The 19,209-nt window shown below is 32.2% G+C and overlaps 3 protein-coding genes across 8 annotated transcripts; 1 reads left to right on the top strand and 2 right to left on the bottom strand.

Annotated features, from left to right (window-relative positions):
- Window positions 1-518: 518 nt before the first annotated feature.
- On the bottom strand, window positions 519-4,469 carry LOC109855717 (zinc finger protein 678-like). Of its 2 annotated transcripts, XM_020430244.1 has the most exons (3): window positions 4,278-4,469; window positions 3,714-3,986; window positions 519-3,624 (listed from the first exon to the last, which is right to left on the bottom strand). In XM_020430244.1, exons 2-3 carry the CDS (start codon window positions 3,975-3,977, stop codon window positions 1,687-1,689), a joined length of 2,202 nt encoding a protein of 733 aa, XP_020285833.1. In that variant the 5' UTR covers window positions 3,978-3,986; window positions 4,278-4,469; the 3' UTR covers window positions 519-1,686. The 2 variants fall into 2 exon arrangements, with proteins under 2 accessions (XP_020285833.1, XP_020285832.1); XM_020430243.1 differs by lacking the exon at window positions 4,278-4,469 and having other exon boundaries at window positions 3,714-4,018.
- Window positions 4,470-4,688: 219 nt separating this feature from the next.
- LOC109855702 (spindle and kinetochore-associated protein 1-like) lies at window positions 4,689-8,434 on the bottom strand. 4 transcript variants are annotated; one of them, XM_020430219.1, is made up of 6 exons: window positions 8,358-8,434; window positions 6,166-6,229; window positions 5,902-6,010; window positions 5,669-5,790; window positions 5,106-5,589; window positions 4,689-5,013 (listed from the first exon to the last, which is right to left on the bottom strand). In XM_020430219.1, exons 3-6 carry the CDS (start codon window positions 5,996-5,998, stop codon window positions 4,856-4,858), a joined length of 861 nt encoding a protein of 286 aa, XP_020285808.1. In that variant the 5' UTR covers window positions 5,999-6,010; window positions 6,166-6,229; window positions 8,358-8,434; the 3' UTR covers window positions 4,689-4,855. The 4 variants fall into 4 exon arrangements, with proteins under 4 accessions (XP_020285808.1, XP_020285810.1, XP_020285809.1 ...); XM_020430221.1 differs by having other exon boundaries at window positions 6,180-6,229; XM_020430220.1 differs by lacking the exon at window positions 8,358-8,434 and having other exon boundaries at window positions 6,180-6,627.
- A 30-nt stretch (window positions 8,435-8,464) lies between these two features.
- On the top strand, window positions 8,465-16,430 carry LOC109855701 (facilitated trehalose transporter Tret1-2 homolog). Of its 2 annotated transcripts, none has more exons than XM_020430216.1 (2): window positions 8,465-8,605; window positions 14,654-16,430. In XM_020430216.1, exon 2 carries the CDS (start codon window positions 14,696-14,698, stop codon window positions 16,115-16,117), a length of 1,422 nt encoding a protein of 473 aa, XP_020285805.1. In that variant the 5' UTR covers window positions 8,465-8,605; window positions 14,654-14,695; the 3' UTR covers window positions 16,118-16,430. The 2 variants fall into 2 exon arrangements, with proteins under 2 accessions (XP_020285805.1, XP_020285804.1); XM_020430215.1 differs by lacking the exon at window positions 8,465-8,605 and adding an exon at window positions 13,892-14,075.
- Window positions 16,431-19,209: the final 2,779 nt, after the last annotated feature.

The raw sequence follows: 19,209 nt of genomic DNA, 5'->3' as shown, positions 1-19,209 counted from the left end.
GATACGGTCTTCATAAGACACCCTGTATATATATATGTTTATACATATATATGTAATATATTTAATATACGTAATATATGATTTATACATATATATATGTATATATGTATAATCATATATATATATATGTATACGTATATTATAATATACATATACATATATATACGGGGTGTCCGACAATTACTTTCGCATCTCTCGTAGGCAGGTAGAAGGAGTAAAACCGAGTCAAAAAGTCCTGAACCATTTTTTTCTATTACGTATATAATATAAAGGAGTAATTATTGAATAAATTAAGCCAATCAGTGTCGACCTTTAGCCGAACGCACGTCAGTGAGCCGTGCGGAGCGCTCACGCACACCAGGCGTGGTTCACTGACGTGCGTTCGGCTAAAGATCGGTGCTGATTTATTCAATAATTACTCCTTTATTATATGTAATAGAAAAAAATAGTTCAGGATTTTTCGACTCGGTTTTACTCCTTCTACCTACCTACGAGAGATGCTAAAATAATTGTCGGACACCTTGTATATATATATATATATATACATATATATATATATATATTGTACATGATAAACATATGAATAAATTTTCTGATATACGTTTATATACGATTGCGTTATTATTACTGCATTTATAAAGTACTAAAATAATGTATTTGTATTATGATATGTATTTATAAAGCTGAACTTGAATGTGCTCTTCAGCCTTTTGTGACCAATTTATTAGAACTTGGGAAATGTAATTAATATTTTTTATTGACACAAGCAATATTGCTATTGTCTTATATTGGATTGTTCGGAAAATTCCTAATGTTTTTCAGTGTCATTACCGTAAATGACAACACGAGACACGTTACGCAGATATATTAACAACATCGAACAGCATTGTATATATACATATTGAACGTTTACAGAAGATAAATTATGATTGTGTTCCAAAATTTCAACTGTCAGTACTAAGAATCTATACTTCATGTTATGTATATCATATATTATATATTATATATTATATATTTTTAATTTATTGACAGTGAATTATATGTAACACAGCCTTTTTTGAGTCGATACGTCTAAATTTTATTTAAAAAAACGCTATGTATTTTCCGAACAACCCAGTACATATAACTATAAAATAATACGTGTCTTTATATAAGTAAAAAAGAAGAAGCGCGAGAAAAACTTCCTTAAAGTAAAACACTGAAGCGCGAAAAAGGTATTGTACATAAATTATTTATTGGATAACTGATTACACATACCTACTACATAATTAACTATTTGTATACCTCATATAAGACCTTCTTTTCTATATAGAATTTTCTATTTTCATACTGATTGTGTGTGAAATTAGATTAGGTAGCGGGGGGGGGGGGCGTTTCCGGTAATGTGATAAGATACTCGATATATTATTTAAAATCATGTATCGATGTTGAGAATTTATATACATATATTTTATCTACCAAGAGGAAATAAATATTACTTCATCTTTTTTCTCTCGCAAGAATATTTTTATTAAAAACCATTTGCGTTCTCCTTGTGTTTTGACATAATATATATATGTTATTTATCGCATAATAATAAGAATACATTACTTTAAATCGATATATTACTGTATATAAAACAATTGCATTAATTATTAGCATTATTAACTAAAATGTATGTAACAACAAAATTATTTATGCTACATTTTAACCATGGCAATTTTTAGAAATCTCTTGATTAGAACTATGTTGCGTGCGTTTGTGTTTTTTCATATCTCCCTTCTGTCTGAAACATCTGCCGCACACATCGCAAGCGTGCGGCTTCTCTCCGGTGTGTATTTTGATGTGATTATTTAAAGCTTCTGTTCTAGTGAAAGCCTTTTCACAATAATGACATTTGTATCTGCGATCGCCACGATGTATCAATCTATGCTGATAAAATACAGAACCGGTCAGGAAGGCCTTGTTGCACACGTCGCATTTGAACGGTCTCTCCTTCGTGTGCTTCTTCCTGATGTGATCCGCCAGATCCGGCTTTATCGTGAAACGCTGATCGCAGTAATCACAAACGTAAGGTTTTATGCCCATGTGGAATCTCCTGTGAGTCCACATGTGGCTGGACTGAGTGTAACTTTTTCCACAGATGTTGCAAACGTACGGTCTCAGTCCGTTGTGCCGTCTCTTGTGAGCGTTCAGCGAGTTTGCGGTGGGCAGTAGATTGCCGCAGATATCGCAGGGAAATTTCGAGCACCGTTGTTGTTCGTGATTCTGTATATCCTCGCTTTTATCGAACACGTTTCCGCAGAGCTGGCAAATGAATTTTGATTCACCGGACTCGGACAATCTCAACGCGTAACCATGTCTCTTCTGCTTGTGTTTGTACAACAATGACAGTTCCTTCATGTCTTTGTAACAAATGTCGCATAGAAAGAAAATGAGAACTCTGAAGAGTCTTGGATGTTCCTTCCAATGCATAACAGCTTCCCCGAACGATTTGTAAATGGTTTTGCACGTGTTACACGTGTACGGTCTTTCGATAACGTGTTGATTTTGATGAGAACTCAGATTGTCCACATCGGCGAAGTAACTGTTGCAAAACTCACAATGATAGACCCTCGATATCAACAGTTCCTCGATCAGAGTGATTTTTTCTTCGTGTACTTCGTAATAATGTACATCGCAGTTGTCGCAGGAGACGAACACCTCGCCACACTGGACGCATTTCCAAACCGTCTGGCTGTCTTCGATGACGATGCAATGATTTGCGATATGTTTGTTCAATCTGGACTTCTGCGTGAAGCTCTTCGAGCATTGCGAACATTTAAACGGTTTCTCCGGCAAGTGCGTTACTACGTGACGCTTCAAAGCATAACCGTCCGTAAAGCCTTTGTTGCACACCTCGCAGATGTGCGGCCGAGTCTTGCCGTCGGTGCAGATGTGCGTTCGAAGCGCGTTCTGGTTCTCGAATAGCTTTCCGCACTGCAAGCATGAAAAGCTGACATCACTGGAATGATATCTTTTGTAGTGATAAAACAGCTTTAATTCTTTGGCAAACGTCAGTTTGCAGACTTCACAATACAGTGTTTTCCCATTCTTGTGAAATTGCATGTGAAAGTTTAGTCGTTCTTCAAAGGTAAACGTTATGCCGCATATAGAACACTTGTATAGCTGCGTCGTGTTCTGAACATGTGGCTTACATTTGTGACTGTCCAGAGTCTCCTGAGTGTGATAGAGATTCATGCATGCTCCGCATTTCAAATATTTTTGTTTATCTCCCGCGTATTGTAACACGATAGAATGATCTTTCTTTTCAATCTTCTCAACTTTTGCAACATTAACGATGTTCTCTTCTTCATCACTGTTCTCAAGAATAATAATGTTCTCGTACACTTCCATACTCTTTGTATCTTGGGAAACGTCTTCACATGTGTTCATAAAAAAATCTTCTGTACACAAAAGACAAGATTGTTGAATCTCGGATGAGATTTTATTTTCATGACTGATATTAAACGATTGTTTTTCTCGTAGCATTGTCAACAAAATTTCTTCTGCTTTGACGCACTGAGTGTCAAAATCGTTGCACCAGTTTATCTTCTCAATACAGGCCAGACAAAGTTGTTTTGACAACGGATCTGTTTTTCTAATCTGAAATATATATATATATATATTATATATAAAAAGTAAATGTAAGTATATATATATATAATTTTATAGATTTTTTAGTTTATTTATACCTTGATGCTTAGATATGTGTTTATTTTATGTTCCAATTTCATGGATTCTCCAAGTTCAGAATACATATGTACTGGATTATTAGTTTGATTAGCACACAATCGGCAGAACGCAGGTAAACTGTTTTCTCTTTGATCTTCAGTTAGTAGAGTCAATATTTCATTAGATGACAATGGCTCCTCTTGAGACCATACAATAGATCCATTTAAATCGTTAACATCATCTTCATGGTTCCTCACTGTACTAATTGATTCTGCTCTTAACATATTTTATTGCTGCATATTCCATATTAAAATATAACAATTAATTATGAGAGTAATTTTATCCATATTATAAAAATAAATTTATTTTAGTATATTTTAATTTTTACAAAAGCGTATATACAAAGTATATATACGTGCATATATATAAATATTTTTGGAGAAAAAGTATATTATATAAATAATGTAATAAATCTTAAATAAAAACGACAAAAAGACACATTGCAAATGTTCAATTCATTGTTCACACCGTATATAGATTAGAAATATTCGAAACGTGATAACAAAAACAATAGAGCAGATTACTTTTTCTTTGAAAAGAACGCAAATATTTAAATCTTCTTTCATGGCACACTCAATATTCCTGAAAGCAATTTTTGCTTGCTACCACGATTCAGCTTCTTCACTGACTGAAATGACGAAGAAACAAATCAGCTTCGTAATCGGAAACAAGTGACTGTTTTTTTTGTTGTTTCTAATTTGTTTTTGATATCAACGTACTTGATATAAAATGTGAAAAGTGGTAAATTATATAAAAAATTCGTACAAATGTATTTATAAAATTAATATAGACTTACAAATATGATTTAATTATTATAAACATTACATACAGCGTTAGTGTTTTATATTTTATATATAGTTTCCTTACATTTACTATATTTAAAATATTTATTTAACATATATGTATACATATACATATATTTTGTTAATATGTATTATATTTCAAAAACTCTATGAAGAAAACCCACAAGCAATATAAAAAGTACAATATCACAATTCATATATAATCATGTTAGCGATAATAATATATAAGCTATTAAGTGATTTTTTATTTCGATATATACTATATTACAAATTTCTATGTACACGTATGCTGTTCAAAATTACTGTGATGTTATAACATATCGTGATTCATTTTTTATCCTGCAGTCACGTAAACGTTTGCAGTGACGCAAAGCGGTAATTAAATTCAATTTGGTCTTGTCGAGCTTTGTTTTTGTTTTCCTGTAATAATCTTCAGCTGTGAAAAAATAGAGATATCCTGCCAACAATAATAATATCAATATAAAATACAATAGTTTTTCAAAGTACTTTTATGCCGTAGATAATAGTTGTCAGAATTCAAAAAATTACCATTCTCTCCCTTCATTTCATATTCCTGCTTCTTATATTGCAGATACAAATTAATTTCGCCCTTTTTTTGGGCAGCAACTTTTCCTGACAACAAGATCGTATATTTTGCAATTAATGTTTGATTGATGCCATTTATCAAACCATTAATTGTTTCCAGTGTTTGTCTGCCAATCATGTACTTGGGTATTTTACTGAATTCTTCTGCGGTAATAAGAGGGATTGTCAAGCAGATATCTGGTTCGTACGAAAGTACCCTTTTACAATTCTCTATTTCACTGTTTTTCAATCTAACGCTGCCAGATGTCTTTGACTGAGTTGATAACTCAATTGAATTTAAACTGTATTCTAATATATTAGGAGACAATAAATTGAAACTTTTTTCTTTCTTCTTCACACTTTGGTAGTCCTGTATGAGGTTTATTGGAATATTTTGTGTTCGGTGTACTATTTTTCTATCCAAAGTTTCAAGTAACGAAGATAATTTCTATGTACACATATATATTTTTTAGTAAATTTCCTTAAACAAAAACAATTTTTATTAAATAAACTTAATGCCAACCTACTTTCAAATGAGCATTTTGTTCCTTGATTCTTGTCAAAATGTTTCGCATGTCCTCAACATCTTTCGAGACCTGACATACAACAGTGTGCAGTTCTTGAAGATCATCCTTTATCTCATGTTTACCTAAAAAAAATAAATAATATTTTAAGTGAAATATGTGTTTTTTCACAAGCATATAATATTATTAAAATTGTATTTCTATACTATGAAAGGGCACACGTAATTGACATGTACATTGTAACAATAATGTAGTTTTCTTAAGTGATGTCATCTTTTGAAGTTGTCCGTCGAGTATTTTTTCCAAGATAACCTCGTTCTCCTCTTTACTCATAGTTACAGTTTACTGTATATAAATAACATATACAAATTAAATACTTGCACTGTTCTTAAAATAGTGAAATTATCATAAAATATGAAAAATGTAAACAGCATGTTATCAAAATTGTATTAATATGAAATACTTCGTTGTGTGTTTTCTAATGCAAAAATATTTCTTACATTTTATACTTAACTGAATATTCTCTTTTCTCAGTTTGCGTGTCTTCAGTCCTTTTTAATTGTCCTAATAAACACACATTAATCAACGTAATTCACGTAACGTAACCAATGTGTGAACAGGCTTTTTGTTGACAATCTCTACATCAAAAACTACGATATATCGTTCGAACAAAACTCGGTTTGGTTATCGCATAAATTTTCTTTTCTTTATTTTGTTGTAAGGTAGTACAAGTAACATGAAAAAAGATGCGATAAAAACATGAGAAACACCAATAAACTTTATTTCAATCACTAACGTAACGACGAGTTTTAAATTTGAATTTTTGTCAACAGACAAATATGCGTGTGCGCCGCACACGTAAAGCTAATTTATGACGAATCCACAATGGTCGGGAAATGGTCGCAAGTCGTATTTGCAAACCACGTCGAGAATCGATCAATCGCGATTCGGCAATTCGACCTATCGATCAATCCGATTGATACTAATTCTAGTGACTTTTCTCGGACGACGAAAGAATGATCGGTCGCATTCAAATTATTTTGGCCGATGCGGCTTCTTTCTCTGAGAGAGATTTCGGATTCTAACACTGTGTGGAAACGTAAGAAACATATAGTATATAACATTTTTTGTAACACACACAGATGCATTTTTGCTTTCTTTCAGCGATTGCGATCGATATCGACTTGCATCCAAGCTTGTTGAAAAAAAATAAATATTATTGACAGTTATCAGAATCGCTGCTTATCAATTGTTCTTGTTACTTGCAATTCTGCGGAAGACAGATATGCAAACAGTGCAAGCCATGAATCACATGCTACACATACACAAACAGGTACTGTAGATGAAAAAAAAAAAAAAAAAAATTTATTAATCTCTGCTAAGCAATCGTTGCAAATAATTCCAGAAGCGCAATAGTATATATAGTTACATAAAAGTATTATCTAAAGTATTTTAAAAAAAAAGCATAGATAAGTAAATATATTGCACAAGTTCGAAGAAAGTTAAATAATAAAATATATTCAAAAAAAAAAAAAAAAAAAAAAAGAATGGCAATTGTTTTAAACGGAAACGAATTGTTTCAAACGTAAATTTAAATTTTTGATGAAACAACACAAACCACAAAATTTGCTCGAACATTTACTTAATTCACTTCTATATGCAAAATTAAACATTAATTATACAAACAACTTTTACTTTTTACGCAATGCTCCGGCTCTGATAAGAGACATGTTGAGGAAGCATTTTCAATTTTCAATGTCGCGTTTGTGTTTTCCTCAACAAAATTATTTTGAGTATATAAAATAAAAGAAAATAAACATGCTAAAAAAAAAGAGAGAGAAGAGAGAGAGAGAGAGAGAGAGAGCAAGTTAGAGCCATTTTTATTCACGTTAAATTTATTGAATATCTTTTTAGAAACATTTTTCTACTTTTTTAAACTTAATATTGCAATATGGAGAAATACATACTTTTTAATTTGTTTTTCTTATTCATGTCGTTATTATTGTGTAAAACAATAAAAGTTTGTGATACTTTTACCTAATTTGTGCAAATGCGTGAACATATATGTTTAAAAATGTAAATAAACATATAAACGTAAACAGTTATGTAACATTTTGCAACATGAAACAAAATATAAAATATATAATAAGTGTCGTGTGTACACATTTTCTAAAGTAATGCGATTGATTGTTCGCACACAAACTCGTCAGTTTTTCAAAAATAATTATTCATAATTACGAGAATAAAATATATGTTCTTCAGGAAATGCAAAAAGATTTTATTGTTCTTTGTACTCGCATACTATTCATACTTCGCTGAAATATTTGATGTGATTCGACGGAACACATGGTTCACACACTTGAAACAGCAATTTCGCGCGCGTTCATTTTTCAATAATTTGTCCTGTCCGCAAATTGCGGACGCGACTATTTCGCGCCATTATACGCAATTATAGTACATCGAGCAGAACGTAAGATTTGTCGGCATATCACAAAAAAACATCAATTTTTTATCCACAGTCGCCAGATTGCGATCCCGGGAGAATCCCGACGAGGAGAATCAATTAAAAAAAAAAAAAAAAAGCAAGCAAACCAATTGCGAAAAGATTGTTTTGGTTTTCGCGGAAAGGAATTCGCTTGCACGGCAAACAAATATATATATAATACGCCTGATTTAATCAAGAAATACGTACCTACATATCTTCGCGCTTTCGACATCTGTAGCTGATAAGACTTGAATTCTAGTCGGGGATAATGATTGGTGGTTTTACGCCCAACACACGAGCTGTATGTTCAGCATATTGGCCAGTACGCGACGGTGCACGCATCAGGATACACTGCTAGTGGTCAGCTTGGTCTGACGTCCTGTGTCACACTGTTCACAGTCGCCTGGAAAAGAAACGTCAAAAGAACGGCAACAAGCAAAACAAAAACTATTCCGGTGCGTAATCGCAACTTCTAATTAATTACCGAATTTCCGAGTAAATAATTCTCGAGATCGCAACGAGGATTTCCGTCTGTGAAAAATTGCTCTTCTTCGCATGTGTTTATGTCTTGTTTAAAAAAAAAAAAAGAAAATGCTAGCTATTTAGTTACTTTGGGGTTTCATTCTATACTTGAAATACTCTGTGCAACATTCATTTATCACAAACGCTTTTTTATCGAGTGACATAGTATAATAGAGCAAAAAATTTGAAAATACAATGAGACCGAGCTGCGCATTCTGTTGTGTGCGCGGTATTGTTTTCTTTATAAAAAACGTGCGAGCTCGTCGTAAATATGCAGGTTGAGTTTTTTTTTTTTTTATCGCATTCCTCCAATTTTAACATATGCCACATAAGGCTATAACTATAACATTTAAAATCCGGCGGTGCAGCCTTATCATTATGCGCGCTTGTAAATTTCCCACCTTGCGTATTTTTGCATACTGCGTGTTTTCTACTCACGCGAATAAAAGCACTCTGTGTTTTCGAGTTTTCCGAATCTTATCTCATTAAAAGACGAATCTTATCTCATTAAAAGAAATGTGGAAAATAGTTTTAATAATAAAAATGTCGTATGTCGTAAATTTTAAAAAATGTTAAACCTGGTTCAAAAATTAATGAAATAATATACATTACTGATGTGTAAAATTTTCATTGAAGTAGAAAAAAAATTAAATATAATTGAAAACAATTTTGATTAAAAATTATATTTTTAAGGACATCAGATTGCGTTACGAAGATATTAAACTTATTAGTATGTGAAAAGAATAATAGAATTCTTGTAAAACATTTCAATTTTATAAATATTCAATTTTATTTGTGTTTAAAATTCGTTACACATATTTCAATGATTAATACAAACGGAATTTCACGGCCCGATAGTTGATATCATCGAGTATAATCCCATCCACTTGAGCACATTTCTTAATAACTTCGCAATCGCTATCGTCATATAACATATAGATATAATAGGAAAACCCACGAATTCCATATACTGTAATCTTTTTCGTAATTTATGTCACGTTTGCGTTCATTGCATTATTGCTACGTTAATTAGTTTTATGCACAATTTCGACACACGAGTTTGTTTTTTCCGCGTGGTTTTTTTTTATGTTTTCTTCTTTCACAACGAACGCGACGCGGAAAAACACGGCAAACAAAAATTATAGATGGGACCTCGGGGGGACCACATACTACGTGGTGTCATCTTACATAAGAAACTGCGGATCGTTATATAAATCATTTTCGCGCGATTGAGTTTCAAGCGTTCAAGTGCACGATTGTATAAAAACAACCGCTGAAACGTGTTGTTACATATTTAAAGTATCTTTAATAAGCTTTTAATAATTGGGTTGCTTAATTACAAACGTGTCAAGACGTACATGTGATGCGAAAACATTTGTCAACAACAAAGTTGAAATATTTCTAAACAGAACGTGTTACTTGTCAAAAAGAAATATCGAAAAAATATTAACAAAAAAACAACACGTATATAATTTTATAAATATATTATAAATAATATATTCTACATATATTGGGTGATATTAAAAAATTAATATATTAAAACTAGGATGTTAGATTTTATTTTATATAATAAAACAAAAAAAATTCAAACAAAAAAAAGGTTGATAATATATTTCTATTTATTAATCCCAATATTACGCATGTTTTCTGCGATATTATGTATGTTCTGGTAAGACAAGTTCGAGATAACAAACACGCGCTCTCTCGTAAAATATTCTCTTTTTACCGAATAATCTTTGCGAACATTCGGAAGCAAGCAAATCAAGTTGTACGCGAAGAAGAAACGTTTTTTAGATTTTATATTACACTTTTTATTTTACATAAAATAAAAAGTGATTTTTATCATAAAAAAGATTTTTTACATAAGCTATTTTATATGATATCAGTCAATTTATCATTTTGAGATTATCTAAATGTAACGAAATTACGTACAGCAAGTTCAAGTGTCTTTATCCGACATTTTGTTCAAGTGTATTTATCCTGTATTTTGCTAAAAGTTCTCGAGTGGTTCACACACACGAGCGTTATCAGTGAAACGACAAAAAATCATCATTTGACAAAAAGGTACCGCAATGTTGCCACAACAAAATACATTTTTATCGTAAAATTTGCTTTCTAAAAAAACGTCACCGATAGTATCGCCTTATCGACGACTATGTAACATTTTTTTTAATAATGTAAGTTTGACGCATCCTTTTAATGCGTTTAAGTAAAAAACGCGCGCTATAAGCAAAAGCCATATAAATTCTATTGTATAGCAATAAAATTAATATAGCATTAATACTTCGCGCGATTCCGCGTCTAATCTCCAACTTAATAGTTCTTAATCCTTGGTTCTCGATGTTGTGTATAGCACATATTGTCTATGTTGCACATTGGCATTAAGTGACATAAATTTCCATAAAAATCACTTTACGCATTATCTCTTGTCACGGCGTGTTATTGCTTGTAAAAAAAAAGGGGGGATACTATCTGGGGTGCTATCTGCAATTGCAATTGATTGCGTGCTTATGAGGCTTTTTATTTCAAGTCTTTCTGAGAACGTCAAAGAGAATGAGAGAGATACATTCAAGGAAAGACACGCTCTTGCTTAAATGAGAAGGTTCGATTCAATAATAATTATTTGTTTTTCGGACGGCTGATGATAACGTGACACAGATAAATGATAGTAATATTCCTCTCTTTCTCGTCATTCTTCATATCTATTATATAAATTTGAAAAAATAACATTGCGCAAGGTACATACTGATATATAAAATAATTATGAAGTGTAACGAATTAATCTAAAAAACACTCTTGTTCTCTTTGAAGTGAAATCACACACGTTTAATTTTAATTTTCGTATTATTGCGTGATCAATAATAAATGTTGCTCTTTTATTGGTGTGACCAATGCAATTGTGACATTGCGGAAAGTCCGCAAAGAAAAAGCGCAGTAAAAAAGATATTATCCCGAAATGGACGGAGAGATTAACCGCGCTCGTGTCAAGGTGAAGGTTCATGATTTTAGATAACAAAATGATACAGGAGTTATACACATAAACGAATGACATGTGCGACACATAAATAAAAAAAAATCTTGATAATATTACTAACATTACAGTGCGGGAGAGAAAGAGAGAGAGAGAGAGAGAGAGAGAGAAAAGAGAAAAACTAACATTAAAGTAATTTTTTTATTGATAAACAGATATACATATATATATAAATTATTGCGCACAATTTGCAATATATTTAATTCAAACTGTTGCTATTCTGAATAACGTTGAAGTGATCGAATGTTTTCAACAAATTGTGCGCGGACACAGAAGGAATTTCGTATACACGTGAATTGTAAATACACGTGTGCGTCGTGTAATCGGTTAATGTGCACTAAATCCGATTGTATCGTGTGCGTTTTACGTAATCCGCATTGTTATCGCGTGGAGCATATATATATATATATATATATACACCGATACAACATTAAGAGAATTGTCTTTTTTGTTATCGTCATCTAAAACGTGTTGCGTTCGAAGATAGAAACTCGTTTGCGTTAATTTCCTTGTGCGGTAAAATTTTCCTTTAATGTATTTTGTTGCTACTATGAATCTTTCGCTATACGTACGTAAGATTTGTAATATATTTTACGTAAAACATCACACTATATTTTCTTGTATACGTATGAACATTCCGCGAAATATATTTTCTTTTGAAACCGGAAAGCAAGTTACACAACTGCGCATTTTGCAACATCTCTTATCTATCTAATATTTAAACTTTTCAAATATTTTTTACTCGTTACGTGTATCATGTGATTGCTACGTCTGCTTTGTTTTTTCTTTTCAATTTTATTCTTTACAAGTTCACAAGATTTTTTTGCACAAAGTAATCTTGCGAAACGATATCGCGGAATCTTATTGTTTGTGCACGATGATAAGAAAATGTGTAGATAAACAATACACAAGTATACATTTATAAAAAATAAGTCTATGAATTATACATATTTGTTTCGTAAATTGATATAATACATTTTTTTCTACTATAATACTTAAAACTGCTCCAAATTTTGAATAACTATTTTAATCGTGCTGTGATGTAAGATGTTATATAAAAAGATTGTGTTGTAAGAATAGCAATCAGAGCGCGAGATATATTGTTGTACATACATCATGATAAGCTACGATATAACTGAGCTATATAAGATATCTGCGTATCTTACGCATATATCGATTTGTTTTATTGTATTATGTTTGTAGATATAATTCTTTATTTTTTTCTCAATAAGAGAGAAAGTGAAAGAGAGAGAGAGAGAGAGAGAGAATGTATATATTCTAAAGTTTTTATACAGTAATTTATTCTCTATTTAAAATGTAGTTCTTTTTACACACACATTTATATTATACATATGTGTGTAAAAGCATTTTTGTTATTGTTATACAGCAATGTTATTATTGTTATTATTGTTATTAAGTATTCTTGTAATTAAACTATCAGCTATATATATTATTAGTTTTATTATTATTTTTATATAATTAGAGAAACAGCGTATAAAAAATTAAAAATATATTTTTCTCAAGTTAAGATTTAATGTCGTGTTTCTAAAAGTTTGGAAAATACCTATGGAAACTTTTTAGACCTCGATAAACAATTTTTAGATTATCATAAGCAGTGTTTGCATAATCGTGATATCGTTTTACATTTCAAACCGATAAGAATATAGAGAGAGCATTTGCAACATGAAAATGTTTTAATGTTGTACAAGTGTGCGCGCGCGTATTGCGTTTGAACATGGACTTATACGAAACGTGGACTTATACGAATCAATATAGACACGAAGATATAATGCAACGCAAACAAAGAAAATGCGTGTAAAATTTGTAATTATTTTGAAGTTAAATCATTATTTTAAATTATTTTAAATTTATATAAAAATAAATAACTAAGTTAAACTGAATTAAAAACACGCAAAAAAAACTACTGTAGGGCCGGTATTCATAATCCATTTATTTAAGATGGTCTTAAATTTATCTTAAAATGTTATATGAGCCATCTTATTGACTACGAAGCATGTAAAGATGAACTTAAGACAATCTTAAATATAAAATTTAATCATGAGTGCTTGGTCTAGGACACGATGTGTGTACTTACCTCTAAATCTACTTACCTTTCTATAAATCGAAATGGTTGTTCGTAATTCCCGATAGATGTCACAAGTATGATTCCAAACGGGCGTAGATTACAAACAAAGCAACAATAGAATCTTGCAACTGTCAACGTAATCGTCGATTAAGTTGTCACTGGAACTTGGAACTTGTTGCATTTTTTTGAGAATTTTATATTGAAGAATAGATTAATAGACATCTCACACATCGAAATGGCGACGGATTATATCTGGAATGCCGAAAATACGGCACCAATGTGTTCTGTATGTAATTCTATATCGCAACATTTTCTGCTTTGCTCGTCAACAACACATATATTTATCTGACCATACTGCAAATATGTTTCTTCTTTTTTTAACTGACACAACATACATTTCAAGTTAAATTCAACTCCTTATTTTATATCACACACACATGTTATTTCATAATTTATAAGATAATAATTTATATGCAAGAAATTTTGTGTGTATAGATTAAAAAATATATATGTATTTCTAATCTTTTATATATTACATAAAGTAGAAGCAGAAAAAGAGATGAGAAAAATTTTTTACTATTTATAAGATCACATATACGCACAATACTTAATTAAAAATACGTACTGCACATTCTCCTTTCTTTGTCATTTTTATCCTCTAAATATGTGACTATATTGATTCTTTTTCACAAATATAAATTAGAATTAGAAACATTAATTCTTGGTGTAAATTTTCTCACTATATATACACAATTTCTTTTTATAATTCTTATTTCACTTATATAGTGAAGCTTGTAAGATAAATAATATTTTAAATGTATTTTAATAATAAAATAAATTTAATAATCAAATAATTGCTTTCAGACGGACGAGAACACACCTCTTTTGTCACCCAGCGACCAAGCCATGGGAAAAATAGAGAAAATTGGCATATCGCAACAAACCTTAGTCTCCAATAGTAGCCAGATTGGTCAAGCTAAGAGATTACCACAGTACCTGGCAGGTATAGCAGTAACACTCGGTGCTGTTGCCGCTGGTATGGTACTCGGTTGGTCATCATCTGCGGGGGAAAATGGTATAGACTTACAGGAGAAGTATGGGATACCAATAGACGCAGATGAATTCTCCTTGATTAGTTCACTTGCTACTGTCGGAGCAGGTGCAATATGTATTCCGATCGGTATATTAGCGGACCTGATTGGACGGAAGACTGCTCTGCTTCTCATGGTGATTCCTTTCTCTGTCGGTTGGCTGCTCATCATCTTCTCTAAATCGGTACTTTTCTTCTATTTCGGTAGATTCATCACAGGTCTTAGCGCCGGAGCTTTTTGCGTGGGTGCTCCTCTATATACATCAGAGATAGCTGAGAGTGAGATTCGCGGCACGCTCGGCTCCTACTTTCAGCTAATGCTCACTGTTGGTATCTTGATCACATACGTTTTGGGAGCTATTCTCAAAAACATGAGAAATCTATCTATTATTTCGGCGATCGTGCCACTGATTTTCTTTGCGATATTCTTCTTCATGCCGGAGACACCCGTATACTACTTGAAAAAACACAATGATGACGCCGCTAGGAAAAGCTTGGTCAGACTTCGTGGTCATCAATATGATGTCGATACCGAATTGCAGCAGCATCGGGCAGATCTCGAAGAGGCAAGCCGTAACAACACATCTTTCCTCGTCGCGATCAAATCTCGGGCCGCCAAAAAAGGATTTGTAATTGCCTACGGATTAATGTTGTTTCAACAGATGAGCGGCGTGAATGCCATCATCTTCTATTCGGCGAAAATCTTCAAAGACGCCGGCAGCACACTGCCACCCGATCAAGCCACCATTATCACAGGAGCAGTTCAGGTGGTATCCGTCTTTGCGAGCTCTCTTATAGTCGACAAACTGGGTAGACGGATACTACTGCTGTCATCGATTGTCGTTATGTTCCTTACGACTTTGATTCTCGGTGTTTACTTCTATTGCATAGATTTCAACACCGCCTTTGACAATGCCAAGTGGTTCGCAATAATCCCACTATGCATCTTTCTCGTGTTCTTTTCATTGGGCTTCGGACCGATTCCGTGGATGATGATGCCAGAAATTTTTGCGCCGGAGATAAAAGGAATCGCTGGCAGTAGCGCTTGCGTCTTCAACTGGCTCATGGCCTTTATAGTAACTTACTTTTACGAAAGCTTAGTTAGAGCCGTTCACTCCTATGGTACTTTTTGGATATTCTCCGGATTCTGTGTGGTTGGTATAATATTTGTCTACTTCCTGGTGCCAGAAACCAAGGGCAAAACACTAGAAGAAATTCAAAGAGAGCTGAATAATTAAAGAATTTGAAAATCAGAGAGAATGAAGAGAAAAAAGTATAATTTGTATATATATTTTAACACAAATCGAACATGCTTTTTGATTTGTCTGTAATTAGACATATGTCTCACTGGTGTTCACGCTATTATTAATTATATTAGCAAGCTGTTAGAACACTTCTTCTTCAAAAATATTTTATATTTGTATGTTATTGAACTTTCAACTAGAAGTTCAAAGTGCAATAATAGAAACAAAGTGTTTTTATATTTTATAAATCGTTATATATACATCGAGGAACAATTTTTCAGAAGCAATAAAGATCTATTTGAACAGACTAGGGACATGCGTTTATAAATGTTTAAGTATATTTTAAGAAAACTCTTGTATATATTATTATAAAGTATAAGTACTTATAGGCATATCAATTAAAAATTATAATGTTGTATCAATTCTATACAGCACAACATACACAAATCTTTGTATCCACAATATTTACATCCATATTTATATATATCACAAGTTATTTCATGTCGTACTATTACTTTCAACTTTTTTAATTCTTTACAAAATAATAGATAATTTAAGAATAAGAACAATCAACGTTTTTTGATTTCTATGTAATGATGAAACATATGGAAAATATTGCTTACATATGTATATAACGAACATATTTTAGGAAAAAAATATTTAAAAATTTGTAATATTGCTTAAACAAGTACAAATGTTAAATCAGTCAATCCATCGTTTGAAAGTTAAGGGACATCAATGTATCCTAATGACAGTAGCTGTAATAAGACTGATTCTCTTTTGTTATCTTTATGCAAAAGTTTATATTGATTATATGTAAGTACTATATACATATACGTTATTGTTTTAAGTTAGAGAGAAAATTGTATATATTTATATATATAAATCCATATATGTATATACACTTGCTTGCTCATTACACATAAATTATTATTAAACCATTAGTTTAAATCTTTTTTGCAACATCAATTTTTTTTCACCTTTATAAACTCTTGCAAATAAATATTCCATATCTTATATTCGCACATCAATTTATGTTACGTATTAAAATAAAAATTGCTGCTTTTTTCCGTTCTACTTTTTATCATCACAATATAAATTTCAGACATCCAATATATATGTACATGTATATTATTTCCTCTTATAGATCTCTACATATTTTGTCCTTACGATCCTTTGTAGATCGTCACAGTTTTTGTGTTTCGCGGGGTTCAGTGATCAGTCGATAAGACAGGGTGTTTTCCAGCTACGTACATACACAGGCGACACAGTGTCCACTAGTGTAAGTGAGACACACTGATAAGCTTTTTCTCACACTAATGGACACTGTGTTACAAAGTGTCGCCTGTGTACGTAGCTGGAAAGCGCCCACAGTCGTCAGCTGCTAACGATTAGAAGACGTATGGAATGAGAACCTAACCTAACCTAACCTTCGCATTCTGCAGTTCGTGAATTATTTGGGCGCGGTATATGTCAAATTGTCAATTTTTGTAAGCGGATGTAGATTCTTTTTATTGATTCTGCTGTACTATGTACGTTTAACTCAGGCATCTCTTTTAAAAAATACGTATATTCAGAAACGTAGAGACTGTTCACACAAAAAAAAAACAATCAAAATATATTTGTTACGCACTATTTAAAAAGTATAAACTTTGAATGTCAAAATATTTACATTCGTTAAATATTTATATTCGCGATCAAAGACATTGGATATATGAGAGAGATGGTGTCGCGAAAAAAGACTAGTCATTAGCTCGAAAGTTAGCGAGAGAAGAGATTCTTTTATGCTTCTGAATGTTTTTGAAATACATGATTCATTGAACCGAATGAGAGAATCTGTAGAAGGTTTCTTTGTTTTCTCTGAACTGGCTGCACTAGTTCACAGTCTATCTTTTTCTTTCTCGTGTGGACAGAAAAAGATAGACTGTAAACTAGTGCAGCCAGTTCAGGGAAAAAAAAACAAATCTTTTGTTCCCTCCAGACCACAACTTCGTGCTAAAACCGGCGCTTTCCTGACCATGGAGAGCTGCAACCAAGTGCAACTACAGAAGCGTGCGTTGTCATGTGATGGCTAATGCTAATAGTGTGCGCCGTGCGCCAAATAAACGCACAATTGTATACATGTGTGTACATCCACGCATATACGAACATTCCTTTTTTTTTTTTTTTTTTAACTGTACTTCGGTATATATTTTGCACTGAAGCGAAATAAACATATCAAAATAAAATTCGAAATTTCGAGGAAAAATTAAGAGGCACATGAAAAGTATAAGAAGTGTCGCTGAACCAAACTCTGAACAAATTTAGAACCGTTTACTTACACGTGTCCAACACACACGTCTGTAAATTGTTTTTATATCAAATCTGTCACATGAAATATTCGCTGGAAGCTAATGATAAACTTTTGATAAAAATCGAAAATCTTATTGTGTTCTCAAGAATTTATTCATCGTTTATTATTTTTTACAAATGTATTTTCGCTTATGTTGCTCATAGACAAAAACAAATTTATGTTAATTCATTAATCCGTACACAAAAACTCATCACTTTTCATTTTTCACTAGTAAAAACAAATGAATTTCTCGTTGTTTTGTGCGTGCGAAAAAAACGTCTTTTACGTCATCGATTTCTCTAATAAAAAATCGTCTCATATCTACGTACATGCGTCTCAGATATATCTTTTTTTGTGTGTTTATAAGAATTTAAAAAAATGCATAAATTATACAAATTCTTTCGATCGGAAAACACGAGACGCATAAAAACGTATTTCAAATAAACATATTCTGTGTCAATGATCTATCGAGGTTTCAACCTTGTTGTACGTAAACGACATAAATATGCTTCGTGTAAGTGCGTATATAATGCAGCTTGATTAAATACCGCGGAAACTTCCAACAGAGACTTGGAATATTCTGTCCGTCAACGCGACCGTCGACCTTTAATAAGTGATCACGGTCTCCCGAAGCAAAACGCGCGATCTGACTAATTGTAAATGATCATTCATTCCCAACGTGAAACTGATAAAAAAAAAAACGTAACGAGGAAAAAACCTCAAGAGCTACGTCAAAGTTTAATGCCGTATTAAA

Source organism: Pseudomyrmex gracilis, unplaced genomic scaffold (genome assembly GCF_002006095.1).
Source record: "Pseudomyrmex gracilis isolate BER0280 unplaced genomic scaffold, ASM200609v1 scaffold_96, whole genome shotgun sequence".
Taxonomy (NCBI): Eukaryota; Metazoa; Arthropoda; class Insecta; order Hymenoptera; family Formicidae; genus Pseudomyrmex; species Pseudomyrmex gracilis.
Note: the sequence above shows the minus strand (reverse complement) of the source record. Positions and strands in the feature narration are given on the sequence as shown.